General features: G+C 49.6%; 1 protein-coding gene across 1 annotated transcript; it reads left to right on the top strand.

Moving 5' to 3' along the window:
- Nucleotides 1-413: 413 nt before the first annotated feature.
- LOC128779471 (histone-lysine N-methyltransferase PRDM9-like) lies at nt 414-14,365 on the top strand. Its single transcript, XM_053913406.1, has 11 exons — nt 414-469; nt 1,174-1,269; nt 1,575-1,692; nt 1,954-2,061; nt 3,110-3,159; nt 5,187-5,343; nt 5,960-6,040; nt 6,240-6,511; nt 6,924-6,991; nt 8,169-8,362; nt 10,502-14,365. Exons 2-11 carry the CDS (start codon nt 1,201-1,203, stop codon nt 11,956-11,958), a joined length of 2,574 nt encoding a protein of 857 aa, XP_053769381.1. The 5' UTR covers nt 414-469; nt 1,174-1,200; the 3' UTR covers nt 11,959-14,365.
- Nucleotides 14,366-25,341: the final 10,976 nt, after the last annotated feature.

Here is a 25,341-nt window from a genome sequence, read left to right as displayed (position 1 = left end):
AGTCTGGTGGAACAAAGACACTTTGTCAGGCGGTAGGAGGGCCACGTCCACCCGGCTAAGGGCTCCCAGCTCCTGCACGGTGGGTCCCTCACCAGCCACAGGAAAACAAGCCTCGAAAACCGCCAAGCCACTGTCCTCGCTGCAGGCTGTGTGACAGGAGCTCACTGGACGGAGAGCAGCCAATCCCCGTGGGGTGGGGCGGGCCTTCCTCCTGCCAGTCTCAAACCCTGGAATAACAGGCTGGCTCCGCCCCCTGCCCCGCCCTCTCAGCTTCTTCTGACCGCCCATTGGTGGGCAGGGCACTGGGATTACAGCATTGATTGGCGGCTTGCTCCCACGTGGCTATCCGGGCAGGAGGATCCTCACCCCCACTCGTCCTCACACCTCCCCAAGGGCGGGAAGCTGGGGAGCTGGGAGAGTTCTATCCTGCGAGGTGGGCAGCGCGCCAGGGGCCCCGGGAGACTGACCGGTAAGGGGGAACCTTGCCATGTGGAACCCTTAGCCCGAGACCTTCAAAGTCCAGCCTAAGAGACCCCAGATGCCCTTATCCCGCGGGGCCCCAGATCCCTTAAGCATCGAGGGGCCCGCGTCCGCTAACCTGGAGGAACCCACATCTCCTAACCCCCAACGCTTAGACCCCCAAACAGCCTGAATACCCCAGTTCCCCTCAGCTCGGGCACCCTACCTGCAGCTCGCCCAGGAAGACCACATCTCCCCAATTCAGAGACCCTGTATGTCGTCGTCCTGGAAACTAACTCAACGGCGGGGAACCTGAAGCCGCTCGACGACAGGCCCCAAATCTCGACCTCAGAGGCCCCGCCCCCTCCCCCAGGCACTGTCAGTGTCCGCAGCCTGGAGCACCAGGCCCGCCTCTCGTGCCGGTGTCTGCAGAACCCGGTGCGACTCCGAGCCCTCCCCTGAGAAGAGCGCGTTTCCTGGCGCCGCCGCCGACGGGCCCTCCTGGCTGCAGACCCCCCCAACCAGCCTGCGCTGAGGGGGCGTGCTGGGGGGGGAGGGGGGAATGAGGGCCCCCCCCCCCCCGCAGGCGGGTCTGCAGCAGCGCGGCTCGGCCCGTATGGCCCCTCCTCCCGCAGCGCCCCGCGTCCCCCTTTCGCTGCGCCCTGCCAGCGCGGGAAAGGCGCTCGGTCCTCTCAGCGCCTTCTCCTTCCACAGGCGCCTCGGACTCGGAGCTGGGACGCCATGAACCCCGACAGGGGCCCGCAGGAGCGCCCCGAGGGAGAAGCGGGGCGGACGGGGCGGAAGCCTCAGGTGAGCTGTGGGGTCGGCGGGAAGGGGGGGGCAGGGCTCCGCAGACGCCCGGCCCTCGGGGTGACCTCGCTGCGCGTGTGCGGGGCGCTGGTGGGAGAGACGGGGCTCCGCATGGCAGGGCCGGGTCAGGGAAGCGGGGGAAGGCGCAGAGTGCGGGCGGGCGCCCGGGACGGGGCCAGGAGGAACAGCCCGGGACACTCGGGCTCGGTGCTTGTGGCGGAGGCCCCGCCGGCTCCCTGCACCCGGGGCAGGGCAGGCCCGAACGCACATCACTGAGTTACTGGTGCGTCCACTCTCCTCCCCAGGCCGAAGACGCTTGGAAAGATGTTTCCCTGTACTTCTCCGGGGACGAGTGGGCGGCGACAGGAGACTGGGAGAAAGGCCGGCACCTGAAGAGGAACTTCGACGTGCTCCTCAGCCGAGGTAGTGCGCAGGCGCCAGGCGGAGGAGCCCGGTGACGGGCTGCGCTGCGGCCCGGCTGGGGCGGCCCCCTCCCTCCCGCCTGCATCTCCCTCCCGTATCAACACCGAAGGGGGGATTTGCTCCTTCGGGTCAGAGCAGGGCCCACAGCCACTCGTCGTCGTGGACTCTCCCATCCCGTGGGAGCCAGTCACACGGGCTTCCTGGGGCTCGTTCCTCCTCCACGCTCTTTGCTTTCAGGATGAAGGTCTTGTCTCTCTCCAGGTCTCAGGGCCCCGCGACCAGCTTTCATGTGTCACCACAGGCCGGCCGCCGAGCTCCAGGAGGAGGACCCTGGGGACTCTGATGAAGAGTGGACTCCAAGGCGGCAAGGTGAGGGGCAGGCGGAACCAGAGCCGCCCTGCCGACACGGACCTGTTTAGGTCAGGCTGCATCTCGGGACTTAACCAGGGAGCAGGTTCGCTTGTCCAGCGAACAAGCAAGATGCCAAACAGTGTGTCGCACAGTGAGGGGCTATTCGTGTAAACTTTCAGGTGCAACATAATCACATGTATTTATAGATACAGTAATAAGCAGTAAATGTATAAGAACATACAAGTGAGTAAGAAATAGCTAATTCAGAATAGTTGTCATCGGAAGAGAGGGAGGCAGTCTAGCCGGTGAGGAATGTTCCAACACCCAGCTGCCCACGGCCTGCATGGGGACAGACGGACACGGTATTAACCGTGGTGATTACGGGAGTTTGGGGGAGGCCCCGGGTAGGGAGGGGTTGGTCACTGTATCTTTCCTGATGTCGGCCCTGGTGCCATTCTGTCCAGCATCACGAGTGTTCGCTTGGTAGGGCCAGTCCACTTCCATGGGTCTGGGGTTGAAACACAGCTGAAGTGAAGGTGCGATCTTTCACTTGACTGGAATTCCCTGTTTCTGTGGTCAGCAGACTGTGGGTGCTGACCGGAGTCTAATGATTCAGGAAGGGCGGGGACGGCCAGTATGTGCCCGGGTGGGAGGGGACCAGAGAAAGGAGGCGAGGTGGCCGTGGTGCCGTAGCCCCGACAAGGCCAGTTTGAATGAAGAAAGCAGGACGGAGGAAGGGTTGTGTTAAAGACAGGGAGTTTCTGTGCAGTCACTTTTACTACATTTTTGTCAGGAGAGGCCACTTTATTTCTAGTAAATGTGATAGATGCTGTATGAACATCGGATGAAGTGTGGATGGCACTCTGTCTGTTTTCTTTATCTTTCTAATGAAATTAGTTGATGGCCCCAACAGAAGCCTAGGCCTTACGATACCTCAGGAAACATTTTCCAATCACCCTGGATTGTTCTTGGACTATTCTCATTCAGAATTCTGTGTCCCTGATAAGGATCTCCAGATTTTGGAGACATTTACCAACCAAAACACTGATTTCTCACCATCTTTCAGTGAAACCTTCTTGGGTGGCCTTCAGAAGGGAACGGAGTGAACACCAGAAGGTGAGTATTTCCCAAATCCTGTTGACAAGAAAACTTTCCTCATAGACAGGAATGCAGGTAAGAGTAGGAAAATGCAGAAAGTATCCTGGGAACTTCTGCCTTCCTTTCCTGGTCCCTTCAACACATTGTCCAACATTATCCTTTTTTAAAGATTTTTTTAATTGATTTGTTTAGAGAGGGGGGAATGGAGGCAGAAAGGAGAGAAACACGTGCGAAAGAAACATGAATAGGTTGCCTCTCGCACGTCGCCAACTGGGGGGCCTGGTCCGCAACCCAGGCATGTGCCCTGACGGGGAATGGAACTGGTGACCTTTCAGTCTGCGGGCAACGCTCGATCCACTGAGCCACACCAGCCAGGGCTCATCATCAGCTTAACAGTTAACAACGACAGCAACAATAGTAACTGCCAGTTGTTTCATTCTCACAAGGTTTCAGACTTTAAGAATTCTACGTGAATAAACTCACTTACATTACAACAACCTGAGGAGGTAGGTACTATAACTGTCACCATTTACGATGAGGAAAGTGAGCTTTCAGAGATACAGAAATGTTTGACTATATGTCTAAGATCACGGTATCAGGTAATGCAATCTAATCCATAGTGTCTTCTCTAAACCACTTACACACTCATTACAACGCTCATGGTTTTGCCCTGGCCAGCATGACCAGTTGGGTGTCTTCTTGCAAAGCGAAAGATCACCGGTTTGATTCCTGGTCAGGGCACATGCCTGGGTTGTGGGCCAGGTTCCCGGTTGGGGGGCGTGTGAAAGGCGACTGATCAATGTTTCTCTCTCACATCAATGTTTCTCTCCCTCTCTTTCTCCCTCCCTTCCCCTCTCTCAAGAAGATAAAATCTTTTTTAAAAACTAGAAAAATAAACTCTCATAGTTTCTAAAGTTTACATTGTCTTATCCATATGTCATTACATCATTCATCTGACTGATGGTTTCAACCGAAGTTCTTCTCTGCTCCAGTGAGAGGTGCACTGAGACCCTCTGAGGAAGGAAAGCGTATGATATGTAGGCAGTTTGTACAGTGTATGCCCAGATGAAGAAGAATGTAAAATGTCCAGGATCACAGCCTCCCACTCTAATCAAAGAAAGCATCTCCTACCCCCGAGGAGCTTCAGGTTTGGTGATTGAGAAACAACAAATAATAACATGACTTGAGGACTTCACGTAGGTTACACACTTTTCAATAGAAACTCATCCATCCGGAACTGATTTCAAATGCCGTTTCTTGTAAGGTGAAGTAACAGCTTCTTTCTCTGAATTCTAATGAGGCCACTCTCATCCTGTTTAGAATCATTTGTTCAGCCTGCCTACCTCTGCACTGTGAGCTCTTTGAGAGGCTGGTCCATACCTGAGACTTCTCAGAAGTCACAGGCCCAGATCAGGGCCCCCGAATGTTTGCCGAATGAATGATTTCACAATTACAAATTAAACTAGAAGATGATCAATGAACACGGAAGGTAATTTCTGTGAGATTTGAAATATGGAGAGAGCTGAGGGGTAAATTAATGGCAGGACTGTAACCTCACATTCATACTGTATCACACAATTCACAGAATGCTTCACTGGACATTATTCTATTTCATGTTTACTATAACAGTAAAAATTAGCTTGTTTTATAGATCATGAAACTGAAGACAACTAGCTACTGATACAGCCTTATCCAAACAGAATTGGTGGGAACCAGCTAATCTAAGTACAAATATTCTTTCCAAGGTATTGCAGATTTTACCACCATTTTATTTACTGCCTAGATATGTTTCTGCCAACGATTTCTTTATTCTCTTCCCAATATCCTCCACTCTCAATATCACAGAGACAGTTGAAAGAAAAGAGCCATAAGGCATGGGTTCTAATCGTGGATTCACTACCCGCATTGGCCCTGTCCCCTCTAATGTTCATACTCCCCAGGTATTTCCAAGGGTTTAAGTATTAAAGACATGCATATAAAATGTATCATAGGCCTTAAAAAATTAAATACATGCTATCTTTTAATATGTGACTCTTATATTGAAGGCAACATCCAGGGTGCCGTTAAGCGATGAATACAGTTTGAAGGAATTGTCAGGAACAGCAAATTTGATGACTGCAAGTAACTCAGAGCAGGCCCAGAATCCAGCGTCCCCTCCTGGAGAAGCGTGTGCCTTTGGACGGCACACTAGACAAAAATCAGGTAAGAGAACATAGTTTGGAAACGTTAGTTCCTCTCCGTCCTACAGAAGGGCTGATAACTATGGCCTGGGTCTGTGGGGCGGACTTTGGATGGACTCGGATCCAAGCTGGGCTAAGCTGAGGCTGAAGTTAGCACTGGAGCTGTGGGCAAATCCTGAAAATGCTCTGAGCTCCTGAATGCTAATGTGTAAAGTGAAGAGAAGGAGACATCGCTCGTATATTGTTTGAAAGGTTAAATTACATTTAAAACAAGTGACACGTGCAAGTTGTCCAACAAATGCATCTGTGATCATAGCAGCCACACTTTATTGGTGTTGGGTGCCCAGGCCTTTGCTCAAGGCCTAGCGCATAATGTGCACTCCATGAATACTTTATGTATGGTTACAGGTTGGCAGGTTACACCTGGTAATGGGAAGATCTAGGAACTAAAACTGCATCAGTCATCTGTAGTTGGTGTGGAGTCTTAGTCTTCTGAACCAATAGTTAATAATAAAATACCAGAATATGCAAAAGGACGGGTAATAATTTGATGGGAGGAGATTGTGTGTTATATGACAAAATGGGAACTAACACTCCACACCCCACCAACCTTGCTCACCTGGACTTCTCCAACTTAGAACTCAGGAGAAAGGAGATTGAAGTGAAGATGTGCAGCCTACGAGAAGAGATCGGCGAGCCCCAGGATGATGACTACCTCTGTAAGTGACCCTCACGAAGAAGCGTGTTATGATACAGTAATTTCATCCAGTCCTTTGGTCCCCAAATCATTCCCTCCCTCTAGTGACCTGGAGTACAGCATTGAGTCTCAGTGATGTCAGTGCCGGACGCCCTCTGAAGCTCTTTGTGTCCAGGAGCATGCGCTGTACCTTCCCTAACCCCTGTTGCTCTCGCCTCTAGATTGTCAGAAGTGTCAGAACTTCTTCATCGACAGCTGCGCTGTGCATGGGCCCCCTGCATTTGTAAAGGACAGTGCAGTGGACAAGGGGCATCCCAACCGCTCGGCCCTCACCCTGCCCCCTGGGTTGAGAATCGGGCCATCGGGCATCCCTGAGGCTGGGCTTGGAGTGTGGAATGAGGCAGCTGATTTGCCAGTGGGTCTGCACTTTGGCCCTTATGAAGGACACATCACAGAAGATGAAGAGGCAGCCAAGAGGAGATACTCCTGGCTGGTGAGAAGTATTTGCCTCTTCCACTGTCCTCTGGCTTCCCACATTCCTTCTGAGGCCTGGAGGGACCTCACCTCCTACATGCTAGACATGGAGGGACAACATGGTTAGCTGTGTGTACTGACGGGACTTCACATGAACACAGAGCTCCTGTTTAAGGATCAGAGCGTAAGTGGGAGCAAAGTGGTGCAGACACAAAGGAGTGGCTCCTCCCTTGTGAGGCTCCTGCTCTGATTGGACAGCCAGACTCAGATGTGTAGATGATGAGTAAGGAAAATATCGTGTGGTCACAGCTGGCAGTGGAATCCCCATGCAGGCTGCAAGAGCTTTGATGACAGTGGAGTAAAATAATTCCTCTGACTATTACCTCCCCACAAAAAAAAAAAAGTTCTTTAACTTCTTTTCTGAAACACAGATCGCCAAGGGGAGAAACTGCTATGAGTATGTGGATGGAAAGGACAAATCCTGGGCCAACTGGATGAGGTGAGGTCAACGGGTCTCTGGGTGCCAGAGGGGACTCATCCCCCACAAGCCCATATGTCTCTCCCTCTCATCATGCCTCGCTCAGCGGTCTCCCTTAATCCTTTTTCCTCTTTTTCTCCATACAGTGTTCTTTCATTTCAGGGGACATTTAGGAAGAAAGTAGCGCATATGTCCTCAAAATGTAAAGCTCTCTGCTAGACACAATCTGGGCACTGGAAAGGACCTTGAAGAGCCTAGATTCACCAGGGGCACTGGATTACACTTTAATTTATCAAATGAACATTAATTAAGCACTCACTATATTCCAGTTTAGACGAAGGAATACATGACTTGAACAGACCACACAACCCATGTCCTTATGGAGGACTTCTTGCAGACAGACATAAAACAATTGCTTTTAGAAACATTTAACTATAATTTCCAAGAAGTGCACAGTGTCAAGATAGCACAAACCAAGGACGGCCTAAACCTGGGGGGCAGCAAACCGGCCCAGCCTCACTTCTAACTAGAGCTGGGCTCTGAGGCCTGCAGAGGAGTGGTCACGGGCCCCTTTCCTGAGAGGGGCCCTCTCTTATCAGGGATAACAGAATGGGAACCAACTACTATTGTTCTGTTTTATTCTACTAAGACAAAAAGACCTCCAACTATGGTAACCTTGGGGAGGCAAGTGACCGGTACCCTAAATAAAGTGTAGGGGGGTTGGAGAAAGGCCTCTCAAGAGAAAACAGACGTGGGCTGAGTACTGAATAATTAGTGAGCTAATTTAGAAGCAGGCCTTAGATCAAGCACCAGGTTCTGTGGTGTGAGACAACTTGATTTAGAGTTTGGAGAAGCCAGAGATCATTGGATATTATGGCCAGTCAGGGTGGAGGTTAAGTCTGGAACTGGGTTTTACAAAATGGTATTAGGCAGCATTAGCACTGCAAGCAGGACTTGGAGGTAGGAGTTCACATGACACACTGACAGACCTCAGATTCTGAACAGAAGGTCCCCGGGAGCAGTAGGGGCTGTGGGTGACACCAGAGCCTGAGGGCTGTAAGAGTCAGTGAGGAGCTGGACATGGACTTTGCTTTGCTGGAGGGGACGGTGCGGTGTGGCAGGTGGTCCGGGAAGGGCTTTTCAGGTAGTGGGAACTCATCGCTGTGCTTTTCTTTCCCTTTATCTGCCTCAATCCCAGGTATGTGAACTGCGCCCGGGATGATGAAGAGCAGAACCTGGTGGCCTTTCAATACCACGGGCAGATTTTCTACCGAACCTGCCAGGTCGTCAGGCTGGGCTGTGAGCTGCTGGTCTGGTACGGGGACGAGTATGGCCAGGAGCTGGGCAGCAAGTGGGGCAGCAAGTGGAAGAGAGAGCTCGCGGCCGGGAGAGGTAGGCACCACTGTTCTTCAAAACAGAAAGAGAAGAGAGAATTCTCCATAGAAATATTCATGGTCCAATTCCTAAGTAGAGTAAAATCCACTCTAAAGTCAGTAAAGTTTCAAATCAGATGCTTCAGAAATTCACAATTCATATGCCTTTGACTCTTAGGCAAAATGTTTATATTTTTTCTTTTTAAAATATTTCATGCCCAAAATACACAAATGCATATAGTGCTGAAAGGCTGAGAGGCGAAAAAAAGAGAAAAAGTTTTCAAGCACTAACCAGCTCTCACCAAAGCAGTTTTTCTGACACTTTTATAGCTGTTTCTTATTAATTTTCCTCCATACTTCTAAATAAAACCTTTTCTATAGGCATTGATTATTTTTGAAAGATCGCCCTGGCTGGTGTTGCTCAGTGGGTTGAGTGCTGGACTGTGAACCAACGGGTCACCGGCACATGCCTGGGTTTCGGGCCAGGTCCCCAGTAGGGGCACATGAAAGGCAACCACACATTGATGTTTCTCTCCCTCTCTTTTCACCTCCCTCCCCCTCTCTGAAATAAATAAATAAATAAATAAAATCTATTTTTTAAATGATTTATTTTTACAGCGAGTGGAGAGGAGGGAGACAAACATCACTGTGCAAGGGAAACATTACTCAGTGGTTTCTCACACACCCCCAACTGGCTCACAACCCTGGCATTTGTCCGGACTGGGAATCGAACTTGTAGCCTTTCATTTTGTGGACAACACCCAACCCACCGAGCCACACCATTCGGGTGGGACACGTTTGTTCGTCATTTCAGTGAATCGTCAGGTGAGATCCTACTCTGGCGCACAGGGTCCTGGGACCAGGAAGTACAGATTAACAGGACGAGAATCACTGCTCTGGAGGGGCTGACGGTGGAGGAGGGAAGCCCAGGCACACGTGTTTGCATGTACATAACACTGCACAGCGGTTAATGCTTTGGAGAAAACTCATCCAGGACGAGAGCCTAGGGATCAGCGTGAAGGGAGGTGCAGTGTGGCAGGTGGTCCCGGAAGGGCTCTCTCAGGAGATAACATTTACAACAATACCTGCGGGCAAAGGGTCCCAGGCAGAGGGAGCAGCTAGTGCAGGGAAGAAAAGAGGTGGGATGTTGAATTGGCTGAGGGTCACTTGGGTCTCCTGTCAGCACAGAGGGTAAGAACGGAGATCAGACAGATGCTCCGCAGCCCGGAAATGCGGCGCCGATGATCCGAGTTGAGACACTGGGGACTCTCCTGAGTGAAAGCGTGCAGTCGTCAGCTGCAGAGTGCTGTGTTCTCTGTTCTGATTGTGCTTTGTTAATTTTTAGAAAATAAACTCTAGTGGGGGATCCCCTCAGAGATTGCTTCATCTCCAAGTGAGAGAGCGTGGCGGTGGGTCAGAGAGGAACAGGAGTCGGGCGTGGAAGAAGTGTGGTTGGAGAAATATTTTGAAACAGGACTTCTCAGTGTATTTGAAATGGGCTAACACCGAATGAAGTGAAGCATAAATGTCTGGTGTGAGGCTTGAGGAAGGACTTTTCTTTTTAAGATTTTATTTATTTATTTTTAGAGGGGAAGAGGGAGAAAGAGAGGGAAACATCAATGTTTGGTTGCCTCTCGCACGCTCCCTACTGGGGACCTGGCCCACTACCTAGGCATGTGCCCTGACTGGGAATCAAACTTGCGACTCTTTGCTTCGCAGGCTGGCACTCAACCCACTGAGCCACACAAGCAAGGTCAGGGAGGACATTTTATTTTACTGTTTAGGAAAACAGAAGCAATTCCTAGTTGGGGCCTGTGGTTTGCTCTTTAACACGACTTAGAAGATGCCTATAGAAGGGAAAGGTCACTGCAGTCCCATCCGCACAGGGAGTGAAATGGCCTCTCGTGCTCCTCGAAAGCCCCTAGTCTGGGCAATATTAGAACAGACCCTCTTGATGGGGGCTTTCTGGATTTCTGAAGAAGGTGCACTGCGTAAAAATAAAAAGGAAAATAGGGTGCGAGTGGACGCTTTGTGGGAGACAGTGCTTGCGTTGTCACCACAGTAAGAAAGACTCATGGGGCAGGTCTCACCAGGAGCCAAGTCGTGCGGCCCAGGCATTCTCGTCAACATCTGCCCTGACCAAACCTTTCTCTTTCAGCGGAACCAAAGCCAGAGGTCCACCCGTGTCCCTCCTGCCCTCTGGCCTTCTCCAGTCAGAAGTTCCTCAGCCAACACGTGAAACGCAGCCACCCCTCTCAGAGTCTCATGGGAACATCTGCAGGAAAACACCTCCAAGCAGAGGAACCCTGCCCAGAGGATCAGAATCAGCAGCAGCAACAAACTAGTACTCACAGCTGGAAAGATAAAGCTGAAGGTCAGGAGGTCAAAGAAAGGTCCAAACCTTTGCTTAAAAGGATCAGTCAGAGGAGAATCTCAAGACCCCTTTTCCAACCTTCCAAAGAACAAATGAGCTCCAGCGAGCATGAGAGAATGATGGAGGAAGAGCCCTGTAGAGGCCAGAAAGAGAGACCAGAGGACACAGGCAAGTTGTTTGAGAAAGTAGGAATGTCAGGAACTGTAACGATCGAGCATGGAGGGTGTTCGCAAAGCTTCAATGATGGGTCACATATCATTAGAGGCCAGAAGACACACTCAGGGGAGAAGCCCTATGTTTGCAGGGAGTGTGGGCGAGGCTTTACCTGGAAGTCACATCTCATCAAACATCAGAGGACACACTCAGGGGAGAAGCCCTATGTTTGCAGGGAGTGTGGACGAGGCTTTACACAGAAGTCACATCTCATCACACACCAGAGGATACACTCAGGGGAGAAGCCCTATGTTTGCAGGGAGTGTGGGCGAGCATTTTCCTGGAAGTCAAATCTCATCAAACATCAGAGGACACACTCAGGGGAGAAGCCCTATGTTTGCAGGGAGTGTGGGCGAGGCTTTACACAGAAGTCACATCTCATCACACACCAGAGGATACACTCAGGGGAGAAGCCCTATGTTTGCAGGGAGTGTGGGCGAGCATTTTCCTGGAAGTCAAATCTCATCAAACATCAGAGGACACACTCAGGGGAGAAGCCCTATGTTTGCAGGGAGTGTGGGCGAGGCTTTACACAGAAGTCACATCTCATCACACACCAGAGGATACACTCAGGAGAGAAGCCCTATGTTTGCAGGGAGTGTGGGCGAGCATTTTCCTGGAAGTCAAATCTCATCAAACATCAGAGGACACACTCAGGGGAGAAGCCCTATGTTTGCAGGGAGTGTGGGCGAGGCTTTACACGCAAGTCAAATCTCATCAAACATCAGAGGACACACTCAGGGGAGAAGCCCTATGTTTGCAGGGAGTGTGGGCGAGGCTTTACCTGGAAGTCACATCTCATCACACACCAGAGGATACACTCAGGGGAGAAGCCCTATGTTTGCAGGGAGTGTGGGCGAGCATTTTCCTGGAAGTCAAATCTCATCAAACATCAGAGGACACACTCAGGGGAGAAGCCCTATGTTTGCAGGGAGTGTGGGCGAGGCTTTACACGCAAGTCAGTTCTCATAAGACACCAGAGGACACACTCAGGGGAGAAGCCCTATGTTTGCAGGTGGACTGAGTGAGTCATTAGCATTAAGTCTCATATCAACAGCCATAGGAAGTCTAGGGCCCTGTACTCTCCCCAAGATTGTAATTAGTACAGGAGTAACTGGTTAAACAAACCCTCCATTTCATGACAAGAGAGGAGATGGACAAACAGTTCCATAGTGACATGGGGATGTCAGCACCATTCTCCATGGTTTTTTTTGACATCCTATTCTAACAAGTTTTGTCTCCATACAAATATGAAGCCCACATCCCTCACTCCCCCCATCACTGAAAGCAGAGTTTGGGAAGAGCCACCAAGAGCTCATTCTCCCAGCCACAGAAATTCAACTCCTACAAATGCCTAAGTCTAGTCAGTCTACTTTGGTTACTGCTCAGAGAGGGATTTGACTCATCAGGGAAGGGAATTCTGCGGATTCCTGGGCAGTGGGGCCTTTTCTCCTAATAGGCTCCCCACCCTTCTCCCTTGGCTTCTCTTGGCTCTTCTCCTGGTTTCCTACAACCTCCGGGCCTCACAGGTGATTGGCAGGGAGGGACATATGCTTGTGCATGGACTGAGCCTGGCTCAGTCTGGGCACCTGGTCTTCCTCACTCTCCTTGCTGCCCCTTCAGGGTCAGCGTTTCCTGGTGCACAGCATATAGATTCCACATCAGTCTGTAGTGGGTGTGAGTCTCAGCTCTGTCTCCTCCAGCTGTGTGATGTAAGGCAAGATTCTCAGCTTCTCTCTGCCTGCTTCCTAGTCTGTACAATGGAAATGGGAACTCCAGCCTTTCGGGTTGACATTCAAAGTTGAGTCAGCGCAGAGGATCGCTGAGATCACAAGTCCTGCTGAACAGCCTTCAGTGCCCATGGGTCCCGAGTCTTTAGTGCTGGACAAAGGAAGATAAGGACAGGGTAGGGGTCTGTAGCCAAATTCAGACTTTGAGCAGACCCCACTGCTTTCCTCACATAGACTCAGCGGCCCTGAGGTGGGGGATGTGCTTCCCTCCGGGTCACCACCCTCCCACTGAGCCCACGCACCCTCAGAGCCTCCTCAACACAGGCAGGTTCTACTGAGAGTGACCTGTGAAGCAAGACCCTTTCCCACCCCTTGCTGAGGACTGACCCTGGGAACAGCATGTCCCTGCACTGGTGTGTTAGGTGGGATAGATGGTAAGCCAGGGCAGGGAGGCCGAGGAAGTCATGTCTCTCCCACTAACTCAGCAGTACTGAGCCTGGTCCAGTTCTATTGCCGGATATTCCAGCATCACAAGAAACACCGTGCTAACACACTGAGATTCTAGGTATCGTGTCCACTATCTGGCAAAGGCTTTCAAACTATTCATCCAAGGCCTAGAAGATGGGAGGGGGTCCACAGCACTCAAGGACAGGACCCAGAAAACAAACTTGGCTAATAGCTTTCCTCTGGCCACTATCTGCTTTACGAGAGGGTCCCCAGTGCTTACAGAAAGAGCCCTTAGGTAACTGGGTAACTGCCTCAACTTTAACTCTCATGTATCTGCCTTACAAGATGACCAATGGGGGTCTGAAGCGAGATAAGGATTCAGGCTAACAGACCCCCCGCCCCCAACACACATACCTACGTGTGGGTGGTCACCGCCCCTGTGGAAGCTGGCACCACTTTTACCCATCAGTCAATATGTGATTTCTTTGCCCCCATCCCACCAAATACATGAGTCCTCAGGACAAAGGACCTGGTGCTCTTGCCTTTCACCCCCACCTCGGCAATGCCTGTCCTCGTCCATGCGAGCGTATCACGAATACACCCTGCTTGCACGCTAGTACACTTGCCGATCTCTGATCCTTTACTGCATCGGCAAGAAGAACCGAGTTTCTCCTGTGGTAGGTTTGCCCCATCTGCGTATGGCGTTCATGAAGCCCACACACGGCAGCTTCTGTGATGCACTTTCCTCGTACCCGGGCCCCACAGGGCTTCATGCACCACTGACACCATCTCGAAATTAGTACTTACTGCATCTTTAAGCTTTTGTTTGTGAAGTGAAGTCTGATGGGATGATGGACATGCACAATGGTGGTCATTCCTGGCCACCCGTTCCCAGATGATGTCCACAATGGCCCAAGAGCACAAAATTCCCGTGGACCCAATGGCTGGGAATCCAGCAAGACTCAGGGTGAGAACAGGGTAAACATCCCCATCCACATAATCAGCAAGGGTGCTAATAGCTCCCAGCAGTCACACTTTTCTTAGAACCAGAGCCAAGTTCAATACAGAGAGATGGCGAACAATTAGTGAGGACCCCATCACACCCTCTCCTGCATGAGGGAGACCTAAGCACAACCCACCCTGTTCCTGCTGGGGTGGGTTCCCCAAAGGGGGACACCCAAGTCCCATGACCTGGACGATGACCTTTCTGTCCTCCCAGAGCCAGGCTTGTGAAGAGTGTCTACATGAACTGTGTGGATTCCAGTAATAAATATCCACTATTTTCTTTTTTGCTTTTTTAAAGGAAGGTGTGTGTCTTGTTTCTCTTCCCTTTTTCTCCCCCCACCAGCGCAGCCCAGAGAGAACACCATAAACTCAATATTCTGTGGCTTTCAGCATGGGCATGGGAGAGGGGCAGAGTCCTGGTGTGACGCTGGCAAAGGGGCTGCACTGACATACAGGGGGGAGGGGACCACAGACTGCCAGGTGATGGTCACCATGACCCCAGACCAGGACAGACCCTGGAGTTCTCCCAGAAGGCTTAGCGATCCCAGATGAGTAGAGAGAGGTCTGTTCCCTCTCCCTCCCCTTCAGCAGCAAACCACATTCCTAGTGTAGCTGCCAGCCTCCAAGGTGTCCCCCAAATCCACATGCTGTCACCCCTGCCCTTGTACAGCCCCTCCACACAACCAGGCTGATCTGTGCTGTGAAAATGGTGTGCGGCTCTCCAAGCTAAGTCATAACAGGCCCTTCTGTTTCCGCCTTGCTCCTGTAGTTCACACGGTCTCAGACCACCTTGTGCAGGGAGCTGGGTGTTTACCCCGTGTTTACACTCCCCTCCCGCCCACCCATCAGTGGCTGACAGCCACTATCCTTGTTTGGAAGTGGAGGCTCCAAGGAGTGACTGCAGCCTGAAATCTGATGGATTCTGAGTCTCTTGCCCTGGCCCCGAAGCTGGTTGTGTAATGGAGAGGATGGTCCTTCTAAGTAGGGCTCCTCATCTGCTCTCGGTGGCACTGGGTGGACGAGCCAAACCTGCCTCTGATCCCCACCGCGTGTGTGTCTGCAGAGCGTGGCCATGTACAGCCTGATGGTTCAAGGTGACGAGTTAAGTTTTGCAGTGACAGCTAGACTCACACTCACTGACAGCAACAGCCACCCTCCCCCGTCTCCAAGCTGACCGCGTCCAGCAGAGGCCAGCGCGCATCCGGTGAAATGTGTTCTCGTGAACTGTGTTGAGCCACAATGTCACCCAGGCCCATGGTCCTCATCCAGGTGGCTCGTTAGAACCCTCTGGGCCTCCCTGGGATACACCGACCGACCCTCTGTCCCAGGGCAAGGGCAGCCGTCTCTGGCCTGGGCAGTGACTCGAATAGGGAGACAAGGGCAACGGGCAGAGTCCACGACGAAGTCCGGATGTGGTTGCTCTGGGGTCGGGCGAGGGGCTCTGACTCCTACCACACGTTCCCAGCACAGTGGTGTTGGGGACGGGCACAGGCATCCTTCCTGTGACGGTCCAGCCGCTGTGACGCTCGGGCCTCCCTGTGGTCGGTGCTTGTCCTGACAGCAGCCAGACCAGCCAAGTCCTCAGGTCTCTGCTCAGGGCCTTGGCTGACAAGGAAGAACCGTCAGTTCCAGGTTACTGAGCAGCGTGTGCTGCGTGTTTCACCTGCATGGTCTCAAATCTACGAGGCAGAAACGCCTGCAGCCACTGGCCCGGAAACGTCAGCGAGACGGTTCAAGAGCACAGCTGGCCTGTGGCTCCGGCACACAGTCCAGGCCTAGAGGCCCGGCTGCCAGGCAGCCCGGCAGCAGCACCAGGCACACAGCTTCGGCTGTCCTTCCGCTCCGTCTTCCTGGGCCTGTGTTTTGTCCTCCTGGTAGCCAGGGGATCCTGCACTTCCAGTATCACACTCGTCCAGTCCCAGAGATCGGGAGGGAGGAGGACAGGAGCCAGTGTCTTTTGAACTGGGGGGCTGCTGCTGCTGGGCTTGTTAGAGTTGGGAAGCCCTCCCCTCTCTGGACAGAACCACCATTTGTGTCCTTTGATCCCAAGACAGAGACACCAGGACACAGAGAACGGCAGGGGTTTGTGCCCTTATTCCCAGTGACGGAAATGTGCAGGCATGTCTGGTCCCCAGCAGTAAACCCAGCACTGCCCCCAAGGTGACGGGCGGATGTTGGGGTCTCACCTGCAGCTGTCGGGCATTCCAGCTGGGCCCTACCAAAGATCGCACAGGCCTGACTCAGGACAGTGAAATTTGCTCCCCTTGGAAACACAGTCAGAGGGGCTGTAACAGGGAGGTGGTGGGGGGAGGGACTGGCAGCAAGAGACAGTCCAGACCTGACTTCTGGCTCTGCTCCCAGCCCTGCAGGGCTGAGGGCCACAGTCAGGGCCTGAGGGTCTACGGTCTTGACAGCTGCTGCCTCCTCCTACTGCCAGAGGTGCACCTGGGACCAGGGCTGCGAGGTGTTCGGCCCCTGCTGGTAGGATCGGTGCTCCGTGTCTGACGGGACTCTGGGTCTTGAGGTGGATGAAGCTGACTGTCAGCTAGGAGCCTGTGAGGAGCCACCCAGCCCCTGACCCCTGGCTCCCAGCCCTGCCCCTGCCAACACCCCTGACTGTGGATTATCTCCGCCAAGCATCTCACTTGGGTGTCTTGGTATTTTGGGTTTTTTCTTTGTAAGCATCATTTGTATAACTCTAAATGCCCAAGGTTATAATTTCAGACTAGAAAGAGCAAAAACATAAATAACATAAATCAAAAAAATTAACCATATTGTGCCATAAAGCAAGTTCCAACAAATTTCCATTGAATGAAATGATATAAGGTCTGTTACTTGCTCTCAATGCTAATAACATAATCTAGAGATCAGAAACAGAAGGTAACTAGAAACTCCTTTTATTTAGATGTTATAAAGTACACTTCTAAATAACCCCCCAAAACAAATCACCATTGGAGTCAGAAGTAACTTAAACTGAGTGATAATAAAAATACTGCGTACCAAGGCCAGATCATTCGGGTTCCACAAACGATCAAGGTCAGTGGTTGTCAAGCACAAGTGGTTTTGTCCCCGGGGGGACATTAGGGAAGCAGGGACACAACTCAGATTGTCATGAGGGCGGAGGGGAGGGAGGGTGTTGCTGGCCAGCAGAGAATAGAGGTCATGGATGCTGATCAGCACCTACAATGCAGAAAAATTCCCCCAGGAGAAAGAATTATTGGCCCAAAAGGTCCGCAGTACTGTTACCGGGAAGACCCAAATTGGGGGAATTAGGAGGCTTCCTTCCCCTCCTCGGTTCTTGTCCTGCTCGAAAGAACGGGTTCAGGCAAGGGACAACAAGCACAGTGCAAGTGAGGGAGCAGGGTCATTTGTGAAATGCACTGGACAGGAACCTGCGCTCCTGCACCCAGCTAGTCTGAGTGCCCCGCCTGCTGGGGTGTCAGGGCTTTCTTGCTTTCAGCAAGCCTGTAGGCTTCCTCTGCCAGCCCTTCTCCTGCCTTGGGATTAACATACAGTCTCAAAGGCTTCCTTTCCCAGATGGAGAAAACAGTACACAGACTTTCAAAGGCTCCCCTCCAGCTGCTGGTCTCTCTTGTGATCTCTGAAAATCATACCTGACCCCGCTGAGGACTGCTGAATTACTGGGTGGGACATGTCCCCATGGCCCCATCCCCTGCCCCACCTTGGTATGCTACCTCTCCTGCTTAGCAGTGCTGAGAATGGGAAGCCCTGCTCCGTGTGGAACTCAGTGAAGAGACCACCAGGACTCTTGGAAACCACACGTCACTTCGCTCCCTAGATCTGAAACGCCTCTCTCTTTGCACAGACAGCATGCAGACTGAGGCCTAAAGAACAACAACAACAAAAAAAAACTCGCCATCTTGCAAAGATTGGCGAGTGTCTTAGGCTGACAAGACACCCTCAAAAAGTCAGGAAGCAGAAAAGATCTGACACCTTAGGAGACGGAACCACACTGTGATACGCCACAGCGCACATCCGAGGGTCGCTGCTTCTTTTCATTGCCCGTACATCACTCGTTAATAGCTGTTAATAGCTGTTCTACAGTGTAACTAAGAATCAATAATCTTAGCCTTTTAGTTCCCAGAATTCACCACCTAAAATTTCCCTGTTGAAAATGTGGACACGGGCCGGGCCGTATTGTAAGTTCCTTAGATTACCCACAAGGGGCACACCCTCGCTTACAGGACACCTCTGATTGCGGAGCACTGGAGCACCACGCATCTAGGCCCTGGCTCATTGAAAACGCTAACAATGCCGTTACTACTTCATTTAATCAATAATGTATAACTAACAAAAAGAATTTTTCTAACTCTTCACATTATCTTATATCTTCATGTTTTCTGTCAAGCTTTAGCTATTTTTATGTTATATATAACTAAAATAATCTGATTATTATTATTACACGGTAGTTTACCTTGAAACTCATTAGAATCAACTTTTACATTATTACAAATAATAGAATTAAATAATGTATGGGAGAAATTACACGCATAATTAAATATCCTTTATATACAAAAGAGTAAGTTACAGATACAATTTTTAAAAACACCCAATAGCAACGAAACTGGTAAAAGCCTGGGAATGAACTTAGCAAGAATGTGCAAGATTGGTATGAACCAATTCATAACTAGGTACCCAACAAGACACCTGAACACCACTGAATGGGGAGGCTCAGTCGTTTGGGTGCCGGGCTGCAGACCTGAAGGTCACCGGATCGATTTCCGGTAGGGGCACGTGCCTGGGTTGAGGGTGTGTGAGACACAACTAATTGATGTTTCTCTCTCTCTCTCCCCCCTCCCATCCCCTCTCTCTAAAAATAAATAAAATCTTTTTCTCAAAAAGACACTTGAACAACAGGAAAGTAACAGTATGTTCTTGGATAGAAAAATATACAATGATCTCAATTTCCCACAGTTACCTATTAATGTAATGTGATTTAGATTAAAATATCAGCAAAAAATTTTAATCCTCACCTGAGGACATGCTTATTGATTTCAGAGAGAAGGGAAGGGAGGGAGAGAGAGAGGGAGAGAAACATCGATGTGAGAGAGAAATACCGAAGGGCTGCCTCTCGCACGTGTCCCCACTGGGGACCGAACCCACAAACTAGGCACGTGCCCTGACCAGAGCTTAAACTACAACCTTTCGGTTTATGGAAGAAGCTTGGTTCTTCTTGCCAATGCAGTAAAGAATTACAGATCAGCCAGACTATTAGTGAGCAAGCAGGGTTTACTAGTGATCCGTTCTCATGGAAGAGAACGGGCCTTGCTGAGGCGCCATGAAGGGTGAAGCTGCCGGCCAGGGCAAAGTAAGGGCGGCAGCAGGCAAGGGTAAGGGCCCCAAAAGCCTCGGGTCCTTAGGGAAGATCCACTCACTATAGGCAACGTTTCCTTCTGGTCTGCATCAAGGTGTTTTCCCAACGTGAACACCAGATGGCAGAAGAGAGGCGCACTTGGAACACTTCAGTGATCATATTGTACTGTAAAGCAAGTTTCAACAAACTTCAAAAAATTGAAATTATGTAAAGCATATTGCTGGCACTAACTGCAGTCAATCTAGAAATCAGTAACAAAAGGTTACTAAAAAGTCCTTATTTTTAAAAGTGATGAAATGCACATCAAAATAACATTGCATTCCACATTCCTAGATGATACACAATACCCACCTTTCCTGAGGACCTGCACTAAGGTGTCATTCCTCAAAACGGCCACAAGATGTCAGCAGAGACCGGCAGATGGAAAGGAAATCCTCCTACTGGCCCGGCGGAAAGCTTCCTTGCCTTCTTCTTACCCAGAGATGCAATAACGGGCACGCTTTTCATTGTCCCCCCACAACATAACGACACAATGTCCTCACCATTTTCTTCCACTGCCCCTGCCACCTTCGTGTGATTTCACCATTCCACCTACCCAAAACATGGTTCTCTTTCGGAGCACTCTTCCAGGTGTCTGACGCAGTCTTCCAGGCAATGGAAATTTCTCTCCATAAATAAAAATTCAGAGACACGAACTAAATGGCCATGGGAAGGAGCAGGGTCTCTGAGTACTATGGAGGAATCGGGACTGCACAGCCAGGCTGGAAGCGTTTTCCCTGGTCACCGAAGAGAAATGTGCTCTCTCACCTAATCCTAACCTTCCGCATCTTCTGCTGACAAATTCCAGACTCTTTCCTTCGGGAGGGGTTTGCAGTTAGTATGATGGGGAACGATACGTGTTGCCAGGAACCTGCTGGCTTTCTGAAACGAGCTCCTACTGCAGGACTCCCTCCCGAATCCACCACAAGGCCATCATCACCTCCTTTGGATGAAGACCGCCCTTTGGAGGGGCAAGTGGTGGTTCCTTCCTTTGCCCACCGTCTCTCCCGTTCCACATGATTCTCAGATAGCAAAGATTCATGCTCCACACACACCCACCCCCCACACACACACACATTATGGAAATGGAACATTTTCCTCACGTTTCAGTGGAGAACCACTTGTGGAAATCCGGTCTAGAAGCGTCCCCCACTATCTGGCTTAACTCCCGTGGAGCCCAAACATCAATGTGACTAATGTAACCAAGCTGGTGCAAATGCTTTTCAAAACCTGATTAGGGCACTTTGAACATGTTGCCTGTCTCCTGCCTGCTGTGAAGTGATCTGTCCTCAGTGAACGCCTGCTGCTGAGGGCTGTCCCCTGCACCTGGTCTTCCTACCCCTGGGACAAATCTCCACCGTGACACTTCACAATCCACTTCTGACACGTTCCGTCAGTCACAGCATCTTCTCCACACGCACCACAGATCTTTTCTTGCCTTCCATTTGTGCTTGTACCTTTCTTGAAATGACAAAGCCAAAGGGACCAAAAATGTTGCTTATGTTCATGAGTCTTCACTGTGAAAATGGTCAACCATACATTCACCACTTGTGGTGAGATTTTTATCACTTGCTGATAGGACACCTGTCACGATACGGTCTAACACGACGGTTTCAAATGAGGTTAATGACAAGTCATGTTACCAACCATAACTGCAACCCCAACCCCTAATCCTAACCCCGAACCATGCCACGCACCAGACACCAGACCCGGTGTCTGAAGCCTGTCCCTGACTCCGGATGCCTGACTCTGGATATCACACTCCAGAGAACAGTCTTTCCTCCTATTTAAACCTGTAAACCCTTGAAACTTAAACATCTAATGTCTAAAAACATAAAGCAGGTTTCTGTATAAAAAAAGTTATTTTAAATCAAGCAAATGATGCAATGATGACGCACATTAGACATGAGATGCGCGAGGCTGCTGCTGGCACACCCAGGCCTGCTTTTTGAAACCAAAATCAGTTAAAGTAAGTGAGTAAATGTGATGTGCCCCTGATTAAAAAATTCTGGGCAGCAGGAGAAGCTTTTCTCAGAGCAAGAAGACCACCCACGGAACTGAAGGAAAAGGTTGCACGTTATACTTTCAATAAGACTCTTTCTTCCATATCAGAGAACTTCATGACTCATCATTGAACAGACCCCTATATTATTTTAAACATTTTATTTATTTACTTTTAGAGAGGGGGAGGGAGAAAGAGAGGGAGAGGAACACCAATGTGTGGTTGCCTCTCACACGCCCCCTAGTGGGGACCTGGCCTGCAACCCAGGCATGTGCCCTGACTGAGAACTGAACCGGAGACCCCTTTGGTTCACAGGACGATGCTCAGTCCACTTAGCCACACCACCCAGGAAGACATCTATGTTTTTAAAAAACTTGAATAGTCCCTTCTAATGAGAAGACATTCATAGAAGTGGTTATATATATATACCAGAGATGCTCAGTGGCTACTTCACGGCACCATCCCCCTTCCCAGACACTATAAAGGCAATAATGAGAAAGCAAAACTGGGAAATTTTTATGACCACAAACAAAAATTAGAACGATTGACCATTTCTTTCATAAATGTAAAATATTGAAGACCTTGTATAAAATGGTTTGACATTTCCTCAAAAAATTATCCTACTGTATTCAGTAACTCTACTCCAAAATACATAGCTCAGAAATTGAAAACATTATAACAAACTTATACATGGCTATTCATAACAGCACTGTTAACAAGAACTGAAAGGTAGAGAGTATTAAATGTCCATCCACAGGTAAATGGATAGAGAAAATTTGGTTATTCTGTCACCTAAAAGGGACTGGACCCAAAGGGGGTTTGCCCTGGAAAGGTCTCATGTGCGTGGATTCTTGACTTCCTGCAGCACAATTGCACAACACAAGGCCAGGGAATTTGGAGAGTTCGTACATTAAATCTAAGGACAGTGAAACAGAGAAAGGGCTTCAGAGAGAAGAGGCACAATCACAGCAACAAGAGTGAGCATAGGCGGAACTGCTTCTTGGGAAACGGAAAAGTTAGACACAAAGAAGGCCCTTGGAGACAGGATCAGGGGTGAGCCCAGGACGAGCTGCTGCTGCCCACAGCTCCCCTGGCTGCAAGTCTCCTGGGGACCTTTGGAGAGAAGGAGAAACAGAGTGAAGATATGCAGCAAAGAAGAGAAGGGGAGGCTCACGTGTGCTCAACAAACAGTGCATGCTGGGTCCTTTTTTAAGGGTTTTACCTGTTTTCTAACATTGAGGACTTTACAGTAGGTCTTAGAAGACCAATCTGCACACAGTACTCTGACTTCCAGGGCTGTCCTTTCATGTGCTCATGACACAAAACGAGCACACGGTCCTTCAGAAAAGTCACCAGAGAAGGGCTGGGACTGCGGTGGGTCTTCCCCTGCATGGTCTGCAATGTGTAAACCATTTACTCTCAAATATCCTTGGTTAGGGAAGATAAAATCCTCATATTTATTACCGGGCTGTAAATCATTGTTGTTACTCTGCTATCAAACTCACTTTTCCCATTCCACTACCAAGGAATTTCCCTACCTTTTTTACTAACCTGCCTCGACTCCATTCACTTGGGGACTCGTACTGGCATTGAATTGGAAACAATGATCGTCCGTTGACAGACACCAGACACCAGAGCCAAACTCAGGATCCTGGACCCAGACCTTTGACTCTGAAACCTGGACCCTGGAGTGGACCCAAACCAAAATCGGGACTCCAGGTCCAAAGCCCCAAACCAAGAGCTGGTGTGCCCTCATCCGAGCCAGACCGTGAAGTCTGAAGGCCAAATACCAGATGCCAAGAACTGACATCAGACCCTTAATGCCAGACTCCTTACACCAGAACCAAAAGCTTCATCTGCACGTGGGCCTCACATTCGAGCCCAGGACACAGAGCCACAACCTAAGAGGTGTGAGACCGCAGACACACAACTGAATGCATTTTGACTCTGAAGCACAGGCCCTGGACACAGGATGCAGATCTATAACCAGGACATTATGGCCAGAATTTGGAGTTGGGGCCAGACACCAGGCCCCAGTTGCCAGAGGCCACGGGTAGAAGCTGAACGGGATGCTCCCATTGTAAACGACGCTGCCATTCAGTAAGATGAAACCCACGTCTCTCCAAATGCAAACTTCAACCTTTTACCAAACCAAGCACTGATAGGCCAAAAGACAGAGCGAACAAAAAGGATGCTGACCTTGCAGGGCAGATGTCCATGATCTCTCAGCTGCCACAGGTTCAGGAGTTAGCATTGCCTTGCCGTTCATTCCACACTGCCAGCTTTGCAGAACTGTGGGGGATTACAAAGCAATTATTTTCCACAAACCCTCTCGGCTCTAACACCTGTGGGATAATAATCAAAATAACATAAGCAGATCAATACAGGATATTCAACATTTAATACGTGCATGAGTACAAATGAAGACCAGACAATGAGGTGATATCAGGGATAAAGGACATTTGGGAGGATGGGGAAACAGGGTCTTATAGAGGTGAGATGGATGATAGACGACATTTATGAAAAGTGCAGCATCTGTGGAATGTTTCTTTTTGTTAGGCAATCCCAGAAACTGTAGGACACGAGGTAAATTAATAAACTCTTCCAAATTTCATCAATGTAATCATTCAGTTGAGAATAGGTTGCTTTGCTTAAATTGTTAAATCTTGTGGTGATAGCAGCAGACACAGCCTGAGAGAGCAGCCAGCTGCCAGGAGGGCCTTGCATTGCCCACAGGGGGTCAAAGTACTGAGCGTCCCTGTCCCATGTAGTGTGGACCATCCTCCTCTGCCTGCAGCCAGCAGAGTGCTGTGGGTCCCACGAGTGCAAGGCAGGCGACCGCGAAGCCACAACTGAGAGGTGAGCCACGGCCACACAGGTTGGACAATGAGATTTGTCATCTCAAGTGACACATGAGATGGAAGTAGAGAGACACACTTGGGACAATTTTCAAAGGGACCATCCTGTGCTAAGGGGAGTTTTAACAAATTTCAAAGGACTGAAATTATATACAGTATGTTTCTTTCTGTCATTGCTGTTAATATAGAAATCAGGAACAAAAGGTAACTAGTAAGCCCTGATACTTAAAAGTAACTAAATACACGTCTCAGTAACATTGCAATCAACATTCATTGATGTTCTACTACACTCAACCACTTTTCCTGCTCACCTGCCACTAACATGTTATTCCTGAAATGCCCACGAGATGGCAGCAGAGACACACACTTGGAACACTACTATTTGCTTGGCCAAAAGGTTCATTTGGTTTTTAGGTAAAGACACAATGAAACAGACGTTTTTCATTTTCACCAACAATTTCATTGAACAACGTATTCACCATTTTGTTCCACTGCTTTCTGCAATCTTTCAGGCATCTTCATAATTCCATTTTACCAAAAGTTTTTATCTTTTGTCCAAGCCAATATAAGGCCAGTTTCAACAAGCATCGGAGCATTGAAATCATATACAATATGTTTCTTAAGTGCTGTCAATGCACTTGAGCTAGAATTCACTAAACATGAGTGACTGGAAAGTCCTTATATTTGGTAGTTATGGAATACACTTCTAAATAACCTCAAAAATGAAACAATTTGAGTTACAAAATAAACTGAATGGTGATAAAGATACTGCATACCAAAACTTATGGAAAACATCTTCACCCTTAAATTCACAGTATCAAAAAAAAAAGCTGAAAGTGTACAAGTTTTGTACCCATATTTGAAACCTAAAATAGTAAATTAAATCCTGAGAAAATAGACAGAAACATGCACATTGACATATCTGCAAGTGTATATACATAAAATGATAGCAGTTCTTTTTAACTCTTGGTGTACAATTTTGAATAAGTTTCTTC

The sequence above is a fragment of the Desmodus rotundus genome, chromosome 10 (genome assembly GCF_022682495.2).
Source record: "Desmodus rotundus isolate HL8 chromosome 10, HLdesRot8A.1, whole genome shotgun sequence".
Lineage (NCBI taxonomy): Eukaryota > Metazoa > Chordata > Mammalia > Chiroptera > Phyllostomidae > Desmodus > Desmodus rotundus.
This window is presented reverse-complemented; position numbering and strand designations above follow the sequence as displayed.